The sequence below is a fragment of the Coenobita brevimanus genome, chromosome 93 (genome assembly GCF_032717465.1).
Source record: "Coenobita brevimanus isolate Jiangsu-jjx chromosome 93, ASM3271746v2, whole genome shotgun sequence".
Classification (NCBI taxonomy): Eukaryota; Metazoa; Arthropoda; class Malacostraca; order Decapoda; family Coenobitidae; genus Coenobita; species Coenobita brevimanus.
In genome coordinates, this window is record NC_137046.1 from 41,025,388 (window position 1) to 41,052,863 (window position 27,476).

At 41.8% G+C, this 27,476-nt stretch overlaps 1 protein-coding gene across 4 annotated transcripts in view; it reads right to left on the minus strand.

Annotated features, from left to right (window-relative positions):
* Positions 1 to 9,596, minus strand: part of Bka (FCF1 rRNA-processing protein Bka) — a 46,411-nt gene extending 36,815 nt beyond the window's left edge. For all 4 annotated transcript variants that reach the window (XR_013899585.1, XM_080282368.1, XM_080282367.1 and 1 more), the window contains exons 1-2: positions 9,461 to 9,596; positions 2,511 to 2,578 (exon numbers count right to left, since the gene is read on the minus strand). Coding sequence is in view for 3 of the 4 variants with exons in the window: in XM_080282368.1 (XP_080138494.1) it covers positions 2,511 to 2,578; positions 9,461 to 9,463 (71 nt within the window). In the remaining variant the exon portion in view is untranslated. The remainder of the gene's footprint in view (positions 1 to 2,510; positions 2,579 to 9,460) is intronic.
* Between the last annotated feature and the right edge of the window lie 17,880 nt (positions 9,597 to 27,476).

Sequence of the window (27,476 nt, forward strand, 5' to 3'; positions counted from 1 at the left end):
ACCATCTGCCCCTCTCCCGGTGACGACACAACAAGCTGCCTGGAACCACTGTCAGACCCACTTCTTCATTTCTACAACATTCGCAGCCTTTCCTCTAACTTTCCCTCAGTTGGGCACCACCTTTCCTCCTCCTCTACACCTCACCTTCTCTTCTTAACTAAGACTCAGTTGTCTGAGGCAACTGATAGCAAACCCTTTTCTGTACCCTCCTACTTTATACTCATTTCAAAGCCAAAGGTGGCTGTTGTGTATATGTACACAACGACTTATCTTGCTCTTGTGTTCCTGAATTTGATTCTTCTGAATTCTCTAATCTCTGGCTTTGGCTTTCCCGTCATTCTCTGATTAAATATATCTGTGCTGTTTACTTATCCTCTAATTCTACTGACTATGAAAAATTCTTCAACTGTCTTACATCTACAATGGAACAAATCCTACTCATTTCTCCTTTCTCTCATATCTCCATTCTAGGAGATTTCAATGTTCACCACCACCTTTGGCTCTCCTCTCCTTTCACTGATCCACCTGGTGAACATGCCTACATCTTTTCTGTCCTTAATGACCTAGCGCAGCTTGTACAGCAACCTACCTGTATCCCTGACCACCTTGGAGAGAGTTCCAACATAACTGACCTCTTCCTTACCAAGTTCTTCTTTGTTACCACCCCTTTTCCATTCCAGGAAAAATCTTTTCTCCTCAGATGCAGCAATCTACACCCTTATCCCATCACCATGTTACCGTGTTACCCATGTCTACCCATAAAATGAATCTGCAACTTTCATGAGATTATTCTTCAGAGCTCTGTACTGTGTATTAACATTTCTATCTACAGCTCCCTGTACAGCCACCACTCCACTCATCTCATTATAGAAGGCATCACTTACTGCTTGGTTTTTCAACTTCCATATTTTCCTCCTGGGCGCACAGGTCCTCTTCTTCATCACCCCCTTCTTCAGAACCATGTCACACATATCAGTAATCTGTGATGCTGCACAAACTCATTGCTCCCTGTAACTTTAACATCCTTCACCAACCTCAGATCAGCCCTCCTGACCAGAAAAGAGTCAGTCTGGCTATTATTACCCCCAGACTTAGGTATAATCAGCCTACTCTCTCTTTTCCTAAAATGCATGTTGCACACAATCATGTTCATTGCCTTCCCAAATTCATGTATCCTTTCTCATTCATACTCCTCGTACCATACGCACATCCCCCATGCACCCCTTCATATCCCTGAGCTGCTTCACCCACATAATCAATTAAATCCCCACCCGACACTACAGTTTCACAATACCCCATACCACCAACCACATGTATCAAGTCATCCAAGAATCTATCTTTTTTCATCATCATCAATGCCAAGCTGTGGAGAATATGCTGATATGATTGAAATTATGAGTTTACCAAATATTTTCAGTGCTATAATCCTTTCATTTACTCTCATTACATGCATGACATTCCATCCATTTCTCATCTTGCACACCCACACCATATCCATCTACACTTCCCTAGCAAAATGGCTTATACCAACAGTTCCTCCCTGCAATCATCCTAGCTGACCCTCCCCTGAACATGACTTCCTGTACACAACAATACCCACCACCTCCTACTCAGAGTCTCCAGCACTTCCCCCATCCCCTCTACCCTTCAAACTACCTACATTCCACCTATATGATGGAAGTTAAAAATAACTGAAATCTTAGTTTTAAGAAACTTTGTTCAGCAATTTCTATGTACAGTACTTGGTTACTTAGATTCCATTCTACGTACCCTATGAAGAGGTCCATAAAGTTGAATGTAAACAAACACAATGCTACCACACTGCTTGAAACTTACAGACTGCCTGTAAATACTGAACTGTACCTGCAACTTTTTTTGCCCTGTTGTTGCTATCCTTATTGGCACTTCATGCTCTAAAATACTGCCATGAACTTTCAACAGTACCAAAACAATAATGACATGTTAAACATGCCTACTCACTACAAAATATTTCTGCTGCATATTCTCACATGTTGCCTGTTCTCACGCCATGAAGACTCTCCATGAACACTACAGGAAAGCTGTATGCTTTATTATTGAGACGTGCGATGACAGTCAAGGATGACATCAGCTGGTCTGAGGGTACTGAGACAAGATGGATGCGCATCACTTTCTTAAATGACTGTCATAAATGGTAGATTTACAAATACACAGCTGAGCGTCCAAATGGAAACTGAATAGCGGTACAGTACTGTGATGCTTACATGTAGATTGAGGTAGTTTGTACATGTGGAGAGAATGAAAGATGAAAATTATGAGAAGAGACATAAGCATTGATGTGGAAGGTAGAACACCAAGACACAGATCTAAGACGACCTGGGATGAAGTCTGCCAAAAAGACATCAAGGTAAGTGGACTGATCAATGCTTCTGTCAGAGACTGTATAGTATGGTAAGCTGCCACTGGGTGAACAAAGGTGACACATACATGCACTTACAAGGTCTTCCAAAATAAACAGTTAAAGTACTCACAGTCGCGGGTCATTCAGGCTGATCATCCTCTTCATCACTGCAAACTTTCTTGTTTTCTTGTGCTTAGGCTGTAGAGAAATATAATCATCAGTCACCACAACTTACTGCAACAACATATATACATGATTAAAAACACTGATGCACATATATATATATATATATATATATATATATATATATATATATATATGGTACAGTTTCGCAAATACTGATATTAAAGTTCCTATGGCGGAGGAACCTTATTTCAAAGTTTTGGCTTGAAAAAAGCAATCCATTCATTCATCCATCATCCAATTACCAGTGTTTACTGTTCCAACAGGAATGTACAATATACCAATAAAGATTTACAAGTTGTACAAAACTGATAATCCAGTTTATGGAGGAATCCTGAAACTCTCTAATTACACAACGGTAACTTCCCTGATAGCTGCAATTGGTGCTTCATCAAGTATGGCGAAGCAAGAGATGCACAAAAATATCATCCTGTTGTTATTGTTGAATTATCTAGGTCTGTCTGGCAAGGCAGACCCATCGAACCCAGGCAAGCAACTGCCCCTACAGGGCCATCTCATGTAATGAACTGATGTTCATATAGCAGACAGTGCCTCATCACAATGAGGCAGACGGAAAAGTGCGGAGGTTTGGTTCCCCAATGGATGCCGCATATGCGTCTCTTCATCCAGTTAGCAAGGGCATCATAATAGGCTAAACATATCCCTGTGATCTGGTTATATGGCTACCACCCAGCACTGTAAACAGTTGCCTGAGTTGCTGGAAACCATAAACCTTGTCACTCAGGGTAGAGCCACCTGAAGTAGAAAAAAAAAAAAAGTAATAAAAAGTTAAGGGAAGGATGGGAGAAATATGAAAAAAGAGGTACAGATAGAAGAAGAATGATAAATGTGAAGGAAGTAGTAGGCAGCACTACATTAAGTGAATGGATGATGGCTGGGGACACATCATTCACCATCAATGTATCATGCTTGTAAAACATGGAACAAATGAAAATACACACACACACACACACACACACACACACACACACACACACACACACACTGGTCACAGGCTCAGTGGTAATGCTCTCACCTAGCATCTGCTAAGATGGGGGTTCGTGCCTTGCTCAGGAAGTGAAAAGTTTCCCTGAAGAAGTAGGTGGGTACTGTCCCCCTTGAGCATGAAGTGTGTGTGTGTGTGTGTGTGTGTGTGTGTGTGTGTGTGTGTGTGTGTGTGTGTGTGTGTGTGTGTGTGTGTGTGTGTGTGTGTGTGTGTGTGTGTGTGTGTGTGTGTGTGTGTGTGTGTGTGTGTGTGTGTGTGTGTGTGTGTGTGTGTGTGTGTGTGTGTGTGTGTGTGTGTGTGTGTGTGTGTGTGTGTGTGTGTGTGTGTGTGTGTGTGTGTGTGTGTGTGTGTGTGTGTGTGTGTGTGTGTGTGTGTGTGTGTGTGTGTGTGTGTGTGTGTGTGTGTGTGTGTGTGTGTGTGTGTGTGTGTGTGTGTGTGTGTGTGTGTGTGTGTGTGTGTGTGTGTGTGTGTGTGTGTGTGTGTGTGTGTGTGTGTGTGTGTGTGTGTGTGTGTGTGTGTGTGTGTGTGTGTGTGTGTGTGTGTGTGTGTGTGTGTGTGTGTGTGTGTGTGTGTGTGTGTGTGTGTGTGTGTGTGTGTGTGTGTGTGTGTGTGTGTGTGTGTGTGTGTGTGTGTGTGTGTGTGTGTGTGTGTGTGTGTGCGTGCGTGCGTGCGTGTGTGTGTGTGTGTGTGAAGGTCAAGGCTTTGCTCTTAGATAGGACTATATGAGCTCTCAGCTCTCTTCAGGGAGGGTGAAAAGCTGATGATCACAACCATCACATGATCCTGACTGATCCAGTGAATTACACACACACACCCACACACACACACACACACACACAAACATGCATGCACAATGAAAAGATTAATACCAAAATAACAAAAAAAAATTGATGAAACAATCACATATGCCTTCAAAATTTGAATTTAACCAAAATACATTTAGTACTGTCATTATATGACAAAGCCATACAATACAACTTGGCATAAAATAATCACCATACAAACATTACCAGATCCTCTATAACAATTCCAACCTCCCAACATTCCAATAATAACACTGAGCAGTACAGAACTCACTTCACATTAATCAGAACACTATAGGCTACTACAGGCCCCCCTTCCTAACATCCATCCATCAGTGGTATCCGTAATAAAGCTGACTGAGTTCACCTTGTTAGGCTTGGATCAGGACATCACCCAGCTCTCCTAAGGTCTCAGCTTAGATCTGAGGTGGGTTGAATCACAGACAACATGTGCCCTAACTGAAGAACTGTCCCATACAGCACTGTATTACACACACAATGGTGCACAGCAAAACAATTGCCACACTAAGAAACAGACACACCCTCACTGGACAGTCTACCGTAGGGAACCTACCTATGTGACAACCCAATGGGGCGGTTGCTTATCTGCAGTGGATGGGTCTGTTTGGTCAGGGAAATCATGATTAGCAACAACAACACTTGGCATTGAAAATTTCAGGTGAAAAATAAATGAGACACAAATAATGTAATACAGATGCTACTTTATAAACAGTACTTACATCATATTGGTATGCAAAATGAACTACAGGGGTACTGATCTACAAGAAGAAACGTTCTATGATAGTACAAACAATTCAAAATAAATGACAAGAGGAAGAACAACACATTGCAGTTATACTTGAGACACAACTCCATCCATCCATCCATCATCCAATCCTACGTTGTCCCATGAGGAGCGTAGGAGCCCGCGGCTAGGCAGTTGGTCCTGACATTTGAGATGAGAGTGACCAACCTCATTCATCCCTGACTGGCATTATGTGAGCAATAAACCCCAACCACCCCTTGGATATAAACCTTCACTGGCTCAATCCAATTGGATCACAAAATTACCCACTAAACCACCAAGCACCAAAATCTGGTTATATGGTTACCACCCAGCATAGTAAATAGTTTCCTGATGTACAGGAAACCATTTGGCTAGTCACTGAGTGTAGAGTCACCCATAGGCAGAAGGACGAGGAAAGAATGAAGGAATGAAAGACAGAGGAGGGAATGTAAAGTCACCCGTAGGCAGAAGGACGATGAAAGAATGAAGGAAAGAAAGATAGAAGATGATGGAAGGAAAGAAAAATGGAGGAGGGACAGGGCAGACACCCGAGAGCAGCACTACACTGAGTGAGTGGATGGTGAGTGCCCCCACCTACCACACTACCTATCCAAAACATCACACCGATCAACATGTGATTTTGAAGCACCTGCATTTAAGAGGTCTTATACCATTTGACATTACTGTATTACAGAATTACACCCTACTAAAGGAGACTGAAATTGATATAGAGATATAAGAGTGACTAGGTATATTTCATTATGTATTAGTGTGTTGTTCCTGATGACTGGTTTACAAGCATGAATTGTAAAAACATTATTGGGGAAGGGTGATGCCCTGGAAAAAGGAAATTATAGAGGTATGACTCTCTTTCTTCTTTCCTTCCTTCCTCTTCTGTCTTTTTTTCCTTCATATTCTTCCGTCTACGGGTGACTCTAGACTGAGTGACAAGCCAAATGGTTTTCTGTACACCAGGAGACCATTTTGGGTGGTAACCATATAATCAAATTTTGGCGCCTGGTGGTTTAGTGAGTAATTACGGCACTCCAATCGGACTGCGCTGGTGAAGGTTTATATCCAAAGGGTGGTTGGAGTTTACTCCTTACATAATGCCACTCAAGGATGAGTGAAGCTGGTCACTCTCATCTTAAATGTCAGGACCAACTTGCCTTGCCCCGGGCTCCTACGCTCCTCATGGGACAACGTAGGATTGGATGATGGATGGATGGATTAAAAGTTGTGAAAGGCAGTTTAAAAGTGGTGTTTGTTTACAGTCCCCAAGAGCATTGACAACAGATGGAAACCATCTTGCAGTGCACCAACACAGACAGACACCATCTTGGAATGCCATTTTTGAACAAAATTACCATTACCAGTGTCTGTTTATCCAAACCTAACCTAAAATTTTTTAACTTAGCCCAAACTTATTTATCCTATCCTATCCTAACCTATTTTACACTAACCTAACCAAACTTATCCTAACCTAACCTATCCCTTATCCTTATGTAATAAGCTTTTCCTTGTTTACTGATTAATCCTCTTCATACTTGAAAACACACTTCTGTACACCTTTACAGTCACTGAATTGAACAATAGGTAATTTTTCTTTGGGGGGGGGGGAGCAAACATACACTTTAATTTAAGCAGCAAAAGCACCTTACCAAGTCAGTTCTTCTTCCTGATGGTCTGTTATATCTTTCCGATTATTTCTGGGGTGGTAAATAAATGCTTCTTGTTAAATCTGTTTCCCTGTTGCTTTTAGCAATATTCCGCTGTCAACTCTTGATGTAAGATGGTGCTAAGGCTGCAGTGAGTGTGAATGGTGAACTGTGTGAATTTTTCTCTTTGAAGGTCGGGTTGAAACAGGGATGTGTCGTCTTCATGGATGTTCAATCTGTACTTGGATGGGGTAATAAAAGAGATACAAGGTAGGACAGTGGATGTTGAAGTGACCCTAGTGAGAGAGGGTAGAGTTTGGAAACTCCCTGTACTGTTGTTTGCAGATGATACTGTGTTGTTACGTGAAAATGAAGGGGAGCTACAAGGTTTGGTGGATGAGTTTGGGAGAGTGTGTAAGAAGCGGAATCTAAAGGTGAATGTAGGGAAGAGTAAAACGATAGTCTTTGAGTTTTTTTTTTTTTTTGTGAGGAAGAAGGAACCAAAGGCCATGGGCCCGCAAAATTGTTCCTCCCAAGAGAAAAACAAAATACAAGAGACAAGTTCAAGATCTGATCATTTCGAGATGCCTGGACACACTGCGTTTGAAAGACTGGAGATCATAGGAAGCAGGAAATACAGACAGAGAGAGACAGTTACAGAGCTGACCTGTTGCATAAATGAAGGACTGGGAGTAACGGTTAACTCTTGCATTAGAGAGTTGGACAGAAAAGGGATGAGAGGGATGAGGTGAAGTCAGTGAATGTACAGTGAGGTTGGATGGTGAGGAAATGGAACATATGAGTATGTTTAAGTACCGGTACTTGGGGAGTGTGAAGAGTGAGGATGGAAGTTTGGAGGGTGAAGTGCTTGAAAGAGTACAACAAGGAAGAAAGGTTGATGGTTCCTTGAAAGCAGTGATAAGAAACAGGGAAGTGAGCATGGATGTGAAAAAGTTACTACATGACAGTATTGTGATACCAACTTTAACGTATGGAAGTGAAGCTTGGACGTTGCTGGAAGGATACAAGTCAAGAGTGAGAGCAGTGGAAATGAGTTATTTAAGAGGAGCCTGTGGCGTCACATGGAGAGACAGGCTGACAAATGAGGATATAAAGGAGCATTGTGGTGTGGATGTGATAGGAAGCGTTAGGAGGAACACACTGAGGTGGTTTAGCCATGTGGAGAGGATGGAGGGTGAGAAACTGACAAGGAAAGTGTATGTGAGTGAGGTGGAAGGGGGGAGAGGAAGGAGGAGGCCGAGGATGAGATGGAGGGATGGAGTGGAGAGGTATATGAGAGAAAGAGGTGTGAGTTGGGAGCAGGGCAGTGAAATGGCGGGGGACAGGGCAACATGGAGGCGATTGGTTTATGGCCACTCCGTACGGGATTATGGCATCTGGAAATAGATAGATAGAACTCTTGATTCATCGATGAAATGGCAGAAGTTACTGTCCTAATCTAAGTTTAACTAAGCCTAACCTAGCTTAACTGTACCTAATAATTTAACCTAACCTGATCTCCAGTTAACTTACCATCCCTACCAGGGGGATGTAATCATTCCTCAGGTGGACAGTTTAGGACTAGGGCAGGAAGCTGATGCTGGCTCTTGAACTGCTCCCCACTTGTCTAAAGAATTTCTTGAACACTGCCATAAAACTGTTCATTGTTTTAGCCATCACTATTCATTGCCTCCACTTGCAGGTTATTCCATTCATCCACCACATGATGGGTGAGGAAGTGCTTTCTGAGGTTCAGCCTTGGTCTCTGGTTTGCAATCTTCAAAGAATGTCCACTTGTGGGTCCATCTTTTATAATGAAAAGTCTTGATATTTCAGCCCTGTATCAATGCATGATTTTGTGAACTTCTATTAAGTCATCCCTCAGTTTCTCATCTCTAGGGATATTAAGCCCATTTTCCACAGTCTCTTCATATGGATCATCAGATATGTTTGACACAAGTTTTGTTGCTCTCCTCTGGACACCCTCCAAAAGGTCCACATCCTTCTGACTGCATGATCTCCATGCCGGAACAATACTCCAGCAGAAGTCAAACCAATGACTTGTACAATGACAAAATATTAATTAAAGTTCAATCACCAAGTGTTCGTCTTATGGTACCATGTACCTGGTTTGCTTTCTTCACAATGGTAGAGATGTGAGTGTTTGAGTAAGTTTCTTCCATTACGTCCAATACAAGCAATCGTAGGTACAGCTTGTGGAACATGATGATACTAACAGGGAAAATTTTCAGCAGGAAAAGTTCATTTACCACCCTGAAAATAGTCAGAAATGTACAGAAAACAAACTGGAAGAATATGAAGTAAATTAGTAAGGCCTTTCTGCTTCTTCAAGATAAGAATATTTTTTTTTTTTTTTTTTACTGAGGGGGTCCTCCACCTCCTTAACGATTAACAAGAGAACAACTAAATGAACTGCTGGTAAGATGCTTCCACTGCTTATACTAAAACTTACCATTACCGAATTTATTATGCATAACCTCATTAATACTTTTCCAGAGTATACGAGGATTTACAAAGATCTTTAATAAAGGCAGTTCGTCTACGTTTACTGCAAAATTAAATCATGGTGACCTATTGTGTTCAGCACATGTTGCTCGACTACATTCCAACCCATGTTCTTACCATTTTTAAAGAATATTTTCTGCTGAGGCAAATACACAGAATGAATCTGCCAGTCTCAGAGCCTGATGTATTCAACCAGCTTACTAAAATATAACAAACGCGTTTATATCAGAACTACGGTAAACAGATTTGGTTCCTTTCCGCTGCACGTTACTTCTCCTTCTTCTTTGGTATATTTTGTAAACACATAACAAATGAAGAACGTTGCGTCGTTGCGACCGTGCTCTTTCCCTATCAGCATATTTGACCTATTATTTTATTGATGGTAGGTGGGGCCGCCCATCTTCCACCCACTCAGTGTAGCGGTACTCTATTTTACGGTTGCTGTACATAGAGTGGCAAGTGACTTCCTGTAAACTAGGAAATCTTTTACAACGCAGGTGGTAACCTTATAACCAACCAACACATGTTCTCTACGTGATAACAAGCAAGGCCAATAATCTTATTGGCCTTGATAACAAGTGGTTTGGAGGAGGGTTATGTCCCTCCCCGTAAAACAACTAACTAAAAATACGAACAAGAAGCCTCGGATCAGGACCATCGATAGAGCTGTGACCCAGGACTGATCAACGTGGACCGAACAATGGACATGGCACGGAATCCACGGATTGTGACATGGATTGTAACGGGTGCGAATGATGAGATGAAAGAGATTGTCCACGTGCTTGAGGATGCAAAAGTGGATGTATGTGGAATAACTGAGATAGAATGGAGGGGTGAGATTGAAACCGAATGAGAATACGAATGGGGTACGGGTATATGTGCGGAAGTAGGTGAGAATGAGAGTCCAAAAGGAGTTTGTATTGTCGTGAGCAAGAGATAGAAGGAGAATATAAGAGCATGGATACGCCGGCTCAAGTATTGAGTGGTCATGGACTACAAAACTGCGATTGTGCTTGTATATAGATCGTGCGAGTGAGAAGAGTTCTGGATAAACGTGGAAGCGTGCATGGAAAAGATTGAAAGGAATGAGTGCTTTGGATTGGAGATATGAATGGGGACACAGAGAAAGTGAAGGAGGATGGAGTAGTTGGAGAATGGGGTTTGCCTACAAAAGTGGATGAGAATGGCAGTGCTCTAGTGGACATTTGTGCAGTGAGGGGGTTGGTGATAGCCAATACCCTCTTTAGACACAAAATTATCCACAGGTAGACGTGGCGAGTGAATACGGAAGGCAATGATTGATTATATGTGTGGATGATAGAATGAGAAGGTATGTAATGGATGCAAGAGCATACAGTTGGGGGAGTGGACTTTCTGACCACCACACGGTGGTGGTGAAGGGCAAGATTCAAATGAAATGGAGCAATAGGAGAAGGGAAGGACAGGAGGAAGTAGTCCATACAAGGAGGGTAGAAAGGTTGGAAGAGGATGGGAAAAAAGCAGAATACGAGAGACGTGGAGGAGCAACTGGGTAAATATGATTTGGAGCAGATGGGGGACGTGCAAGGTGTGCGCAAGATACTCGCAGAAGAAATCTGTGCAGCATGTGAGGTGGTGTGTGGGGTGAAGAGAAGACGAAAGGGGATGCAAGGAACAGCGTGGTGGAATGAAGTGGAGAGACAGGCTTTGGCTCAAAAGAAGAAAGCATATAGTGAGTGGATGAGAAACGGGCGTGGAGGAAGTTGAGAGACGAAAGAGTTATATGTAGAGAGGAAGACAGGTGAAAAGATTAATAAGAGAGAGTAAGAAGGGAGTGGATGAGGAATTTAGAAGGAATTTGAGTGAAAAGTGGAGGAAATGTGAGAATATGTTCTGGAAAGAGGTAAAAAGAGTTAGACAGGGTGTTAAAGAGTCTGTCGGTGAGTGAAAGATAAAAATGGTAGGTTGCTATTGGAGAAGGGAGAAAATGTCAGCAGATGGAGAGAACACTTTAAGAAACTGTTGAACATAGACAGTGAAGGTAATGCGAGTATAAGTGGCTGGGGAATGGTTGGGGGAAGGAGGGAGGTGAGAAGAGATAGGAAGAAATCAGTAGGATGGAAGTAGTGGACGCAATGAAGAAAGTCAAAACTGGGAAAGCTTCAAGAATTGATGGAAAGTGTGTGGTGAAATGCTGAAGCATGGGGGAGAGATAGTAGTAGAATAGATATGAAAGATGTGCAAATAGGTCTAGGAGGAAGGTAGTGTCCTGTCGGATTGGAAGTCAGGTATAATCATTCCCCTGTACAAAGGAAAAGGGGAGAAAGAAGTGTATGGTAATCTTAGAGGCACTTGTCTTCTTAGTGTAACAGGAAAAGTATATGGCAGGATACTTATACTGAGTGTTAGGGAAAGAACAGACAAATTAGTTGGAGAAGAATAGGGAGGTTTTAGGAAAGGAAGAGGTTGTGTAGATCTGATATTCATTTTTAGGTCTTCAGTAGAAAAGTTCCTAGAGAAGGGAAAGAAGTTGTATGCGGCCTTCATGGATATGGAGAAAGCATATGACAGGGTGGATAGACAAGGAATGTGGAAAGTATTAAGAATATATGGGGTAAATGGGACGTTGCTGAATGCCGTGAAGAGTATGTATGAGAGGACAAAGGCTGCAATGCGTGTGGATAATGATCTGTGAATTTTTCTTTCTGAACGTTGAATTGAAACACGGATGTGTCATGTCCCCATGGTTGTTCGATCTGTACTGTATACTGATGGGGTTATAAAAGAGGTACAAGGTAAGGCAGTGGATGTTGGAGAGACCCTAATGAGAGAGGGCAGTGTCTGGAAACTCCCTGTACTGTTGTTTGCAGATGATACAGTATTGTTAAGTGAAGACGAAGGGGAACTGCAAGGCTTGGTGAATGAGTTTGGGAAAAGAAACGGAATCTAAAGGTGAATGTTGGGAAGAGTAAAGTTATGGTCTTCGAGAGAAATTAAGCCACTGAATGGACAGTGAGGCCGGATGAGGAGGGAATGGAAAATGTGAAAGCGTTTAAGTACTTGGGTAGAGTGATGAGTAAGGATGGAAGTTTAGACGGTGAAGTGCTTGGAGAGGTACAGTACAACAATTTAAGTGATGGGGGGGGGAGATGCATATTAACCCTACAGCTATCCTCAAAATCACTGCAGCCTTTAGAATGAGAGTGTGGTCATTTCAGAAACAGGAAAACTGAAACTTCGGAAAATTTTATAGAATCTTGATAACTGACCCGATGTAGCAACCTAAACTTGCAAGGTTTTAGTGTTCTACTTAAAAAAAAAAAAATGGCACAGTAGTTTCATTTAAAGAGGCACGGGTATATGTTGTCTACATTTACAGCAGTAGTATGGTGCCATATTAGGCTACAAGTAAATGTGGTACTTTTCTTGTCGTCGTGCTACCTAACTTACCAGTTTGTGTACTTTAATTAAAATTATATAAAAATCTTTTGTACCTCATTTTCCCAGGTGATGACCCTCTATTCCCTCTACATCTAAGTATTCTTTGGTCCTAGCAGTAATCCCTTTAAAAATCAGAATGTCTACTCCAATGTCTCACACCCAGATTACACTCACCCACCTCCTAGGGAACCATTGCCCGGCTATTTACTCGCCTTCACTTCATCCCATCCGAAGGCTCACATCCGTCCTAACCAACCGCATCAGGAGACCCTATCTGCTCTCCATCCTATATTCTGTCACTGCTCCCGGAACTATTCACGTTTTAAATTGATGGGTCCTTTGTACCGTCTCGAGAGTTCTGGCACTGCTGTTGTATACGGTGGAATCAGCAGAGCGTGATAGCTTCTTGATGGAGTTTCCATCGCTCAGACAGAACTTGCTGAGGTCCTGCTATATGGACTTGCGTAAGCGGAAGAGTACATCCTCATCAAACAGACTCCAAAACAACCATAACATATTCCAGCCCTAAAGACAACCTTAGACTCCTGAGTGGCATCTTCTCCATTGCCCAGACCCTCTGGGTGCAGGGTAAACATGCCACTCTAAAGTAGGAATATATGAGGGCGAGGTGGTGGCCCAGGATAAGAGTGCCACCACATGTAGTAGACCTGACCTCAGCCTTAGACTACGCTTGGTGCAGGGTCTAAATAAAAGCAAAGATGCAACACAGTACATCTCTAAACCAAATCACTTTTGAGCTATGTTGTTGCACAACTCGGTCCCTCTTCAAGGTGATATGGGGGAGGCGGTGGCTGAATCGGTAGAGAGGCGGCCTGCAGTCCTGATGGACCCAGGTTCAAATCCAGGCTGGGGCAGGGAACAGTTTAAGAATTTGAATTTCATAAAAAGCAGACTTTCCTGATCTACCAGATGACCCGCCGACGTGTCGTAAATATCTATCTATCTATCTATTGCCTGACGCCTCAATCCCGTTTGGGGTGGCCACAAACAAATCGCCTCCAAGTCGCCCTGTCCCCCGCCATTTCACTGCCCTGCTCCCAACTCACACCCCCCTCTCTCATATACCTCTCCACCCCATCCCTCCATCTCATCCTCGGTCTCCCCCTCCCTCTTCCACCCTCCACCTCACTCACATACACTCTCTTTGTCAGTCTTTCACCCTCCATCCTCTCCACATGGCCAAACCACCTCAGTGTGTTCCTCACAACGCTTCCTATCACATCCACATCCACACCACAACGTTCCTTTATATCCTCATTCGTCAGCCTCTCTCTCCACGTGACTCCACAGGCTCCTCTTAAATAACTCATTTCCACTGCTCTCACTCTTGACTTGTGTCCTTCCAACAATGTCCAAGCTTCACTTCCGTACGTTAGAGTTGGTATCACAATACTGTCATGTAGTAACTTTTTTACTTCCATGCTCACTTCCCTGTTTCCTATCACTGCTTTCAAGGAACCAGCAACCTTTCTTCCCTGCTGTACCCTTTCAAGCACTTCACCCTCCAAACCTCCATCCTTACTCATCACACTACCCAAATACTTAAACGTACTCACATTTTCCAATTCCTCACCATCCAACCTCACTGTACATTCACTGACTTCACCTCTCTCAAAGACCATCACTTTACTCTTCCCTACATTCACCTTTAGGTTCCGTTTCTTACACACTCTCTCAAACTCATCCACCAAGCCTTGCAGCTCCCCTTCGTCTTCACTCAACAACACAGTATCATCTGCAAACAACAGTACAGTGAGTTTCCAAACACTATCCTCTCTCACCAGGGCCACTCCAACATCCACTACCCTACCTTGTACCTCTTTTATTACCCCATCCATGTACAGATTGAACAACCATGGAGACATGACACATCCCTGTTTCAAACCAACTTTCAAAGAGAAAAATTCACTTAGTTCACCATCCACACGCACTGCAGCCTTCGCACCATCGTACATACTCTTCACAGCATTCAACAACTTCCCATCTACTCCATATATTCTTAACACTTTCCACAATCCTTGTCTATCCACCCTGTCATATGCTTTCTCCAAATCCATGAAAGCCGCATACAACTTCTTTCCCTTCTCTAGAAACTTTTCCACTAAAGATCTAAGAATGAATATCTGATCTACACAACCTCTTCCCTTCCTAAAGCCTCCCTGTTCTTCTCCAACTAATTTCTCTGTTCTTTCTCTTACTCTGTCTATAAGTATCCTACCATACACTTTTCCTATTATACTAAGAAGACAAATGCCCCTATGATTACCACACACTTCTTTTTCCCCTTTTCCTTTGTACAAGGGAATAATTATACCTGACTTCCAATCCTCCGGGACTCTACCTTCCTCCCAGGCCAATCTGCACATCTTCCACATCCATTCTACTACTATCTCTCCCCCATGCTTCAGCATTTCACCACACACTCCATCAATTCCTGGGGCTTTCCCCAATTTAACTTTCTTCATTGCTTCCACAACTTCTATCCTACTAATTTCTTCCTGTCTTCTCACCTCCCTCCTTCTCCCAGCCATTCCCCAGCCACTTATACTCGCATTACTTCCATCCTCTACGTTCAACAATTCCTTAAAGTGTTCTCTCCATCTGCTCACTTTTTCTCCCTTCTCCACTAGTAATCTACCATTTTTATCTTTCACTCCCCTGCTAACTTCATTTCCACCCTGTCTTACTCTTTTCACTTCTCTCCAGAACATTTTCTTACAGTCCCTCCACTTTACACTCAAATTCCTTCCAAATTCCTCATCCACTCTCTTCTTACTCTCTCTTACTAATATCTTCACCTCTCTCTTCCTTTCCATATATAACTCTCTTTTCCGCCTCTCAACTTCTTCCACGCCCCTATTTCTCATCCATTCATTGTATGCTTTCTTCTTTTGTGCCACAGCCTGTTTCACCTCTTCTGTCCACCACGCTGTTCCTTGCACCCCCCTCCGTCTTCTCTTCCTTCCACACACCACATCACATGCTGCACATATTTCTTCTGTAAATATCTTACACACACCTTCCACGTCTCCCATCTGCTCCAGTTCATATTTGCCCAATCGTTCCTCCACTTCTCTCTTATACTCTGCCTTTTTCTCATCCTCTTGTAACCTTTCCACTCTCCTTGCAACTACTCCTTCCTCTCGTCTTTCCCTTCTTCTATTCCTCCACCTTACTTGCATCCTAATTCTGGCCACCACCAAGTAGTGGTCAGAAAGTCCACTCCCCCAACCTCTATACACTCTTGCATCCTTTACACATCTTCGCATCCTTTCATCCACACACACATAATCAATCATTGCCTTCCTTTCATTCAGTTCACCACCCACCCTTCTCATCACTCGCCATGTATACCTGTGGATCATTTTATGCCTGAAGAGGGTATTGGCTATCACCAACCCCCTCCCAGCACAAATGTCCACTAACGCACTCCCATTCTCATCTATCTCAGCAGGCACACCCCACTCACCAACTATTCCATCCACCTTCACATTACCAACTTTACCATTCATATCACCAATCAAAAACACTCTCTCATTCCTTCCAAACTTTTCCATGCACACTTCCACATTTGTCCAGAACTCTTCTCTCACTCTTCTAGCACGATCTTGCGTTGGCGCATACACACACACAATCCCCCACATTTGTATTCCAACTTTCAACTTTACCCACACAATCCTTGACCCAACTGATCCATACTGTCTTATGCTCTTCTTCCATCTTTTACTCACAACTATACACACCCCTTCCTTTGCCCTCTCATTCTCATCTACTCCTGCACATATACCCCATCCATACTCCCATTCTCTCACACTTTCTCCTCTCCATTTTGTTTCAGTTATTCCACATACATCCACTTTCGCATCCTCAAGCACCTGGACAATCTCTATCTCTTTCACCTCATCATTCGCTCCTCTTACATTCCATGTACACATTACCAAGTCCTTTGTCCGGTCCTGGGTCGTCAACGTTTGGTCAGTCCTTGTCCGAGGCTTCTTGTTTGTTTCTTTAGTTAGTTGTTTTCCGGGGAGGGGCACTAACCCTCCGCCAACCCTTTTAGTCGCCTTTTACGACAAGCAGGGATACTGGGGGAGTATTCTTGAAACCCCCCTACCCCCGCTAATACCAATACACCAGTCCTGTATGAGACAGCCCTAGCATGTCTCATACAGGACTGGTGTATTGTACGGTGGGTGTTAGTGCCGAAATGGTGACATGTAGAGAGGTGTACGGTATGTAGGAGGACTACTGGGCCTTGAGAGCAGGCTGTGAAACCTATGCCCAGAGTCGGACACATAAAAAAAAAAAAAAAAAAAACAATACCACAGTTTTACCACCCAACATCCATACCCATCTCCATCATCTCCATCTTACAAGTGTATGTGACAGATTCTTCAGCTTGAAAATGAAGAGTGGAAGCACTGTGCAACTAACATTCACCTGTCTCCCGCACTGTCCATTAGAATGCCCCGTCACCGTTCAACATAATGGTTCGTCCTCACAGTTAGGCTGTTGGGCATCTGTGATGTCCATGCACGTTACTCACCATTTTTAAAGCATGATGACGATGTGCACTATAAACTGTTTATCAACAGCAGGTGCTGTGCCTCAGATGATTATGTCAATATGTCAGGTTTCTAAGCATTTTCCATTACCCATCCAACTTAACCACCCTCAGAAACCGAGGCAGCAGCGGCTGCAGCCAGACTCGGCACATATGTCTTCACAGTCTATTACTGGTCGTAACCATTCACCTTCCACCAAATAGCAATGAGCTAACGAGATGAGAGAGAGAGAGAGAGAGAGAGAGAGAGAGAGAGAGAGAGAGAGAGATCGGCAGGTAACCGCAAGGGCGAGACAAATGAGGAAGTTGGACCTTCAAGTTTCATCATCCTCATTTTTTATGCAAGGTTTTAGTGTTCTGCTTAAAAAAAAAAAATGGCATAGTAGTTTCAGTTAAAGAGGCACGGGTATATGTTGTCTACAGTTACAGTATTAGTGTGGTTCTAGTTTTAGTAATAGCACAATTGTAGTAATGGCACAACTGCATGTTCAACAAAGCTGTTTAATTACAAAAGCGAGAAAAGTCTGCACATTTCACACCTCTTGTTTCATAGCTAGATCTATGAGCAACCGATAATGCAGCTACGGCGGCATGAAGGAAGTAGAATGGAGCCTCTAAAATGCCACCAGTTGAAGTGCCCCCCCCCCCCCTCCCCAAGCCAGTGGCGATTTTTGGAATTTTTTTGGGGGGAACAAAGTCCTCCAAATTTCCCCAACAATATATGTGCCTGAGAAAGCATCTAGGAAACCATATGCTCCGTCCTTGCTGAACTGTTCTGGACGTCCTTTGCTTTTTCATACCTGAGTACTATTCCTCTAACTAATCGTGAATGTTAACTGTTTGACCTTGAGTAGGCTACTAGCCTCTTGACCGTGAATGCCAGCCCGCTGACGCTGAGTTTTAGCCTCTTGGTCTTATGTGTGAGCTTACGCATAAACAATTCATATATGTATATTCTGAATTATCTTTATTTTTTTTAATCATTTGCCTCGCACACTATGTGTTATCTGACCATTTGAAAATCCAGCCATGTATCCTATTGTAGCTAACTGACTGCAGCAAAAACAAACAGCATCTGTTGCAGCGCTGCAACACATAGATTTCAGAGAAGGTGTCTCATGAGCCCAGAAATTCTTGTGGACTCACCAGAGCGTCTTAGATTATGCCTGAAACACTCGAATGTCATTTTTATGCCTGAAACACTCGAATGTCATTTATAAACCTACTATTACTGAAACTGCAAATTTCGGTGTATATATATTAGCAATATCAGTATCGTTACAGTATTATTTACGTCTATAATTAGAACTTCATACGTCTTGCATCAAGACAGGATTCAATTTCTCAGAAAGCCCTACTCTCTTAAGACTCTGGTACTGTACAAAGGCTTTTAGGTCCTGTCTCATGTGTTTTGAAGATTGTTTATTGTGTCCAGGGCCGGATTAACCTTGCTGTGGTCTGGTACGCAACGCAGACGGTTGGCCTGCATCATATACTGTAGATCTCTTTTTTCCGTTATTTCCAGCGAAATTTTGGCATGACCTTTAATGTCCCTTTTTGATGGTCTGATGAGTGATGGCCCTTATTTGGACGCCCAACGCGTATACCTATTCCTCTCTGGAAGTCTGGATTGCCTGTGACAGGCCGTGGCCTGGTAGGCAGTTGCCCATTTTGCCTATACCTGGTAATCCTGCCCTGATTGTGTCTTCCTAACTTTTAACTTCTTCCAAACTTAGTGATTTTAAAGTTTCACTAAGCTTGCTTTATATCTCTATTTACTGTATCTTCACTGTACTTCCTTATCTTCACTATAATATCCTTCCTTCATACAGTATGCTTACCCTGTATTCACTGTGCTTTCCCTCCACCATTATGTTAAATTTTTCTTAACTGTGGTTGCGTGCTACCATACCTTCAATATGTGTCCTAGCCTTCCTTAGCTTCGGTTTATTTCAGTGGCTTCACTCCAGTGCCTTACCATTGTACTTCTTTACCTGTACCGTTTCCATAACTTAGTACGTTTCGTGCTTTCCTCTCTTCACTACTCCTAGAAAACATGAGGTAATAATAAAACATTTCTTTCAGAACTGCACGTGGAACCTTACCTAGACAAAGGGTAGAGTCAAAGTGGAAGAATAAAGTGACAGGCGTTTGCAGGTTTTACCTCTTGAGGGGGTGACGCCCGGTAGCGTTAACAAAACGTAAATAAACGTACTGTATGTGAACTGAATGTGTATCGTGCTGATGGCAACTCTCTCTCTCTCTCTCTCTCTCTCTCTCTCTCTCTCTCTCTCTCTCTCTCTCATAAATTCACGTATAATCACGTACAATAGCGACCTTCCGTCCACACACACACACACACACACACACACACACACACACACACACACACACACACACACACTTTATTAGTAGGGTCGTAGACTTTCATAATATTAATCTCTTCAGTCGTACGACGTGACTATTTCTGCTACTTCTAGATGGTATCATTAAACTTTAGGGAGACCTGTTGTAGGGATAAGGGGACATCTTGTAGTGAAGGCTATATCTAATCTTTCCATTTCGGTAAGTTTTTCCAAAATTAAAAAAAAAAATGGTTTGGAAATAACAAGAATAAAATTTAAAAGGCTTCGTCGGAGTGAAGGGATTAATAAATGGTAGTTTTTACCATGAGGCTGTATAGATATAGTCATACTCTCAGTGAGTTATGAATGGTAGTCTCACCGCCTCACTCATACTATGATATTTTGAAACAGGTCACAAAGTAGTAAAAAGGTGCCTCGAGAAGTAGAGGGAAACTGAATCGATATGATGGCGTTAACCACGTACAGTAATTATTACTTTTTTCTTTCTACCACCAAGTGATTTTATTCAGATTAAGGGTGGTCTTATAGTGAGGGAATTAACCTTACCAGTCCTAAAAGACTTAACTGAACTAAATCAGTATCACCTGAAAGTGGCAAGAGTAAACTGAAAAATATGATGGCATCGGAGTCCTGTGATTAAATCGCCCTCCACTCGAGAAAGATAAATGCACCAGTTGTTTGCAAGTCACTGAACCAGATAGGGCTCTCCTGTGGCTGCAGTTACTGGTACATCCAAACTCACGCCCCGGATCCACAAACACACGTTACAATAAACTCGTAACTGTGATTTGTTTACTCAGGAAGGGCAAGCAAAAGGAATGTGCAGAGACTTATCATGTACCTTATTCCTCCTAATAAGAAAGTGAATTACGACATTGAGTTGTCGTAAGTTTGTCTGTGGATCAGGAACCAATTATGATTTTTTTTTTTCCTGTATCTGAAAGATACACACCTCTCAGTTAATAAAAGAACCCTTCAACCCCTTAGCTGTGACATGCCCACTTTACTATTAACTTCGGCTGTCAGACGATTTAATTATTCTAAAAATAAGATTAAGACACAAATATGAATAAAAACTATCACGAATGTTGCTCTGGCCGAGAATATACATTAGGACTTCACACTTAATTCCAGCGCACGAAGGAAAATTAACTTTAGTAGACAGACACTGTACGCAACCAAAGGGGTAAGATGGGACTGTCTCACACTTATGTGTGGAACCTGAATGGAATAGCCTACTCTTCTCTCCTTTATACTCAGACCATGAAAGAATCCTCTGTCATTCATAATTCTAAATTTGGGGAAACCGCAGGAAGAGAAACGAAGTGACTGACGAGCGTGACTTACCAACCCCTTTTAAATATTGTGGCTTATTGTTTGTTTTATTCTTATTAGCGGTGATATGCACAGGCAATTCTCTTTTTTTTTTTTTTTTTGGGGGGGAGGGAGGAGCTATAGCTAAAAAAAAAAGGGGGGGGGGGTGACCACACCCTATGCTGGTTGCTGCGAGAGTTATAAGCAGTTACAAGGAAGAGTTAGTACCTCAAAGACCTTGCGGTCCACACCGAGGAGAGACTCCGTATATACTTGCTTGGGAATGCAGTTCACACTCATTCTAGTGTAAGATCCTTTCGAGGGCTCTTTAAAACTGTTTTACTATAATAATATTAACAACATCCATGGAGAGACTGTTCCAGGTGGAGCGGACCTTGTACGTGAATAAGTTTTTACATATGCTGATGCTAAATCTTTTCAGTTCCAGTTTCCAGCCATGGTTGCGTGTTGACCGCGTGCCGACACTAAACAACTTTTAATAGCTGGGAGAGAGAGAGAGAGAGAGAGAGAGAGAGAGAGAGAGTCTAAGACGGCATTCTTTAACCGGCAGGGAAAAGGAGCAGGGACTTTTTCTTCTTTTTTAATAACAGAACGAGGAAGGAAAAACATATGAATTAAAAAAATAATCCATACACCAGATTACTGGTGTCCTCCATTCATTAAATATCTGTAACAGTTGGACTTGAACAGCTGTAGGTTGAAGTTTGGGGGGAAACAACTCCCGGGGAAGCGAGTTCCAGAGAGATGCAGTCCTGGGAACAAAAGAATTCTGATAGGTAGTTCTTTCATCCTCACCTGTGTACAAACCTGATTATTTTCAGGTGATTTTAGTAAATTTGGAGGAGACTTTAGAAAATGAAGTGGTTAAAGTTTGCCTTCTTTCAATCTCTTCAGTCAGACAAATTTTTCTTAAGCAGAAAAAATCGTTTATTGGCAGCAAGAGTAAACCGAGAAGGAAGTCACCCGAACTGAGGGATTATATTATTTTCCAGCCATACATCATATAAAAATTCTATGTCTATTTCATACACATCCGCCCAGTCATTGAGCTTTCATTAAACATATGTCACTTTGCCTACGAGGGAGACACAGAAGGGTCATTTTAAGTGGCCTTGGAGTGTAACACCTCTTCATTGGCGATTTACTTTGCAAATGATGCTACATGAAAACGGCCCTTTGTATAGTACTGACGCAAACTACGTTGATATTAAACGATATAAAGAACATACTAGAGAATGTTACAAGATCCAATAATCAACATAAGGTGATACGAAGCCTCCCGTGCCACCTAAAAATGCAGGCCAGTCTTACCAGCCCGAAGACGTATTATGCTCGTTTTTAAGTGTTACTCTTGTTATCTTTAGACTTTTGTAAAACCTAGGAGATTTTTTTTTTTTTCCCGAATCGGATGGGTTATATATAACCTTCATTAACCCTGTGCGAGAACTCTTCCCGTAGATGAAGGAAATCCTCTGGGGTAACGAGAGTAAACTAAGTAAGACGTCGTTGTGGTGAAATAGTTAAAAGAACAAATGGAAAGAGAGAGAGAAAGAGAGAAGGGGAGCGGGGAGCTGCTGAGGGCAGAGGCAGCATTGTCAGAGGACGGGTGTACCCGTCTACGCATAGTTCACAACAAAAGTATGTTCACTCCACGTCACGCGAGACTAAGTAGGATTAATTTTTTTGATTAATTGTTCGTACTGTGCTTAATATTTTTTTTCTTACTGCATACTTTCAGTCAACATCATGCAGATGATATTACAGAATCATGTGCAGGGTAAATCGGTTAGGAGGATGTGCTGCGAAATATCCTAAATAATTGCGTTCAGTTAGCACTATATATTAGATTTTGCATGAAGGAGATCGAATGGAGGGTGCAAAAATTTCCCATGTATCTTGTCTCTCTTGCAAAACCAAATCGAACTAGAGAGAAGCCAAGTATTTTTAACAGGCAATATTTGTGGACTTACTAAGGACGTCAAAATGGCTGTTTATAACAAGGACTTGTTGAGTAGAGTCCTCCTTGACACACAGTGTTTCGTAGCACCTCTTCCTTGGCGATTTCGTCTGAGCAATACATCTTAATATTCTTCTGCATGTTAACCGCACACGTCTGTGAAGTACATAGAGTATATCAATACCATACCAGAAGATAATAACTAAGGAATAATGTGTCAGTAAATCTTACAGGCCGAGGTCTTACGTAATCTAAACCTACGAGAATGCGACCCACGGCGTACAACAAAAGTAAACTCAGCCCTCATTATAATTCAGAGGGTATAATATGTTCCAAAATATCACATCCATACAGTTAATTGGTACTATACATTGGTGAAGGCAGGATACTGATAAAGGTGTATTTGTGTAAATATAAAGGTGTAGATAGAATCCTGATAAAAATACAGTATATTTAGTATGTAGGACATGGATGTATACACCTATAGTAGTGAAAGTATACAGTAAAGCTGTAGATAAAATGCTAATAGAAGCATACACAATATAACTGTGTAGGTAAGATAATGAAGATTATATTAATTTTTTAGTGGAGGTAAGAGTTGATGCATTATGTTACTATAAGTACTATACTATTTTACTTATTTTTACTAGTTTGCACACACACACACACACACACACACACACACACACACACACACACACACACACACACACACACACACACACAGTATATTCTTTTGCTAGGGTGACCTGGGTAGACAATGGAGAGAAGTCAAGGTTCTTTATGACGTGGGTTTCTCTCTCTCTCTCTCTCTCTCTGTCTCCGCTTCTGTCTCTGTCTCTGTTTCCCTGTCTCATAAGTTCATTTCCTTTAACCCAGTGGTTTCCAACCTGTGGGGCGCGCCCCCCTAAGGGGGCACAAAGGGCTGCCTGGGGGGGAGCGAAGGCTTGATAACGTGGATAATTATATTTGAAAACTATAAATTATGATGGAATTCAGTAACTGCTAAATATGGAGAAAATATTTCAGATATGAATAAGAAATCTAGTTATCTGAATATATAAACAATTTCAAAGATTAAGAATCTATGATATTTATTGACATGTGCCAACTATGCCAGTAAAATACAGTATTTGAGGAAGGGGGGCGCAAGGAACATGTCATTCAGTGAGGGGGGGCGAGAATTAGAAAAGGTTGGAAACCACTGCTTTAACCCTTGGAGTGCAATGCCACTTTTCCTATTTATACCCTGAAGCCCAAGGGTGTTGCGTAGGTTAATAGGTTTGGTTGTCATCTGTCTTCTCACCTTTTCTGTCTGTCTGTTTGGAAGATTTTAAACAATTTGTCTCCAGTTATCTATAGCCAGACTCTGTAATCTCGTAAGGGGTGGCCGTTTGTCTTTGAGATAGTTGTTTTAACCCTAAGCCAATCCATTTGTTGACAAGTAGAAAACGCGTATGGGTTGGTTATGTGGTTACCACACAGCGTTGTAAATGATTTCCTGTCGTATATAGGACAACCGTTATGCTGTCACGCAATGTAAAGCCACCTGAAAAAGAAAGAAGAGTAATGAAAAGTGACTGGAAAGATGGGAGAAACAGGAAGAGAGGAGGGTAGACAGAGAAAAAGAATGTTAAAGGTGAAAGAAGTAGGCAGCACAACATCAAGTGAGTGGATGATGGTCGCCATGATATTACACCAAAATCTAACAATGACTGATGGCCGTCAGAAGAGCGGGTGATTAATTTTTGGTTGAAAAGGTCAACCTAAAGTCTCTATCTGATTTTGACCACTCTTGGTGGAAGAGTTGAGGGACAAAAGGACGATGTGATTCAATTTTGACAAATTTGGTCAAAGATGAAAGTCACAGGACAAGGTTAAAGTTCGGCATGTAAACTTTGACTGTTTTGATTCGATTTCGATCAGACTTGATGGAAATGCGTAACCTCAGCAAGGACAAGGTTATTCGAATTTCTCAACAGTGGATCAAAGGATTAGGTCACTGGGTAAAGTAAGCCTAAACACTTCTGATCAAATTTCAGCCAAACTAGATGAACTGAGGGTCAGATACGAATCTGTGATTCGATTTTGAGAGCAATCAGTCAAAGGTCGAGGGCACAGGGCAGAGTCAAAAGTTCCACCTTAAACTGATAGTGGAGTGCAGGTGTTGTGCTCTATGAGTGTTCCTTCTCAATTATTTTTGCTGCCTCCAGATGATTTCATTCGGCTTAGGGGAGGCGCATCGAAGGGAAGATGATAGAAGCAACCTCCACAAACACCTACAGTACAGTACAGTGACGATTTTTTCATTTCATTTTCGTCCAAACGATTTTATTCATCTCAGAAATTGTATTCTTTCTACGGGTCTTACTTATAAACTCTCCCAACTTGTGTAAACGATTGCCTATAGATACGTTTGCATTCATTACTTATGCAGCTACCAGACACTTCATGGTGAACATCAACGAGAAAACTTTAAGAAAAAAATCTGATAGTATTTAACTGCTATGGAGACTACTTTGTCCCGTAAATTGGTTAAGATCCTTTATAAATACGACCTCTGAGGTTTACACAAGTTATGTACCAGAATGCATTTGATAAGAGCTGACTGATTAGGTCCCGGAATGAAAGATAAGATTATTACTTTTGTGTAACCAGACATTCTCATTACAATAGTCATCATTACCTGCCTCATGAAAAGCCATTATACATGAGCGGCATATGCCATTTTTTTCTTCTTGTTCGCCGAGAATGATGTAAAAAATAAAATCATTAGCACAGGAGACTTCATTGCACACTCTCTCTCACGATTTATTATGCACATTACATCTTACTAATCTCTCGTGCATTTATTGACATCGTAGTAATGTCAACATGGTTTGCATACAAGAAGAAATCAAGATGTAGTAGGCATATTAAATAATCAAGAAACACATGTTATGGAGTCTCCGTTCAAACTAATTACCGTTCAGTAGATAGATGCCGCAGGAAATTCTCAAGAACGACAAATTTTTAGTTTAGAATAAATAAAATAAAATACAGAACAATGGGTGTGTTGAACAACAGATAAGAGGAAAAAATAATGCAGTACAAAAGCTTATCGGGGAGAGAGAGAGAGAGAGAGAGAGAGAGAGAGAGAGAGAGAGAGAGAGAGAGAGAGAGAGAGAGAGAATGCAAAATCTGAAAATCTATAAACATACATACATACATACAGTACATATATGTTCTTGAGGGTACTTAACAAAACTACAGAACATTTCGGCTACTGTTAAGGTGTATTTCAAACAAGTTACAAGTTGAACACATTAGTCAGAAGAAAAATAACTGCAAGCATCAAACAGACCATATGACAGCAATACTATGATTAAACTCCTGAGCAGTATTCTCGTCAGCGTTGATTTCGCAGCACCTTTATCGATTTACCACTCCCGCCTAGGTTATGTATTGAGCTCTTTTTCCTTTCTTCTTGTGCTTACATTTTGTCTGTCTTTCTGTTACCAGTATTATGGGATAATTGTTAGACTGAATTGCACCATATCTGGAATAATAACTGAGGGTCATTAGAGGAAAAAGTAATTAAATTTGGGCGAAAAAAGTTACAGGTCAAGGACAAAAGGATGCATGGTGGTGGCTTGGCGGGGATATGCGCTGAGTGCTCATGTTTTGCATATCACTCCTTAATATACTCTTTCATGCCCACTGTATCTTTTAATATTGACGCCGTCTGCACTGATTCATGAAGATATTAATCCCTCATGGCCAAGACAACTCCAGTATTCCATGCCAATTAACGCCAGGTAATTTTGTTAAACTGAGAGGTGACTGTACGAGCCTGAGATTGTTAGTACTGCTCCTGTTAATTTTCTCATCCTCGGAACGACTCTACTATTTTATTCCAGCTAAAGCCAGATTATTTTGCAACGTGTTACTGAGAATGTTGAGGTGTAGCATGCAAAAACTGATTCCTAAGGAGGAGGTGCAATTCTAGAAAACCCTACAAGAGAACGAAATTACGGCTGACTCAAAATACAAAAAATGCAGAAACACCTTTGTAACATTCTTCACTACTGAAACTTCAACACAATATGAGTAACCTCTTGAATCCAGTGACCTATTGTTCTGGTTTATTCTTCCTACCACCGGACGATTTTACTCAGTGAAGACCTTTTGTTCTGAGGTGATCAGTCAAAGCTACATCTGACAAAACGTCTTACATTCGCTGAATGACGTCACCCATAACAAGGTTAAAATACAGAATAAGTCATCGACGTGAAGGGCTTAAGAAAAGCGAATACAATACGGTCATCATCATCGTCAACATCACCATTAGCCTATATATCATGTGTGTGGGGGTGTGTGTATGGGTGTGTGGGTGTGTGTGTGTGTGTACGTGACTGCTCGGCAAATACAATACAATCCTATGACATTTATAAGACAGATTCATAGGTTCCATGATGTATACAGAGAATT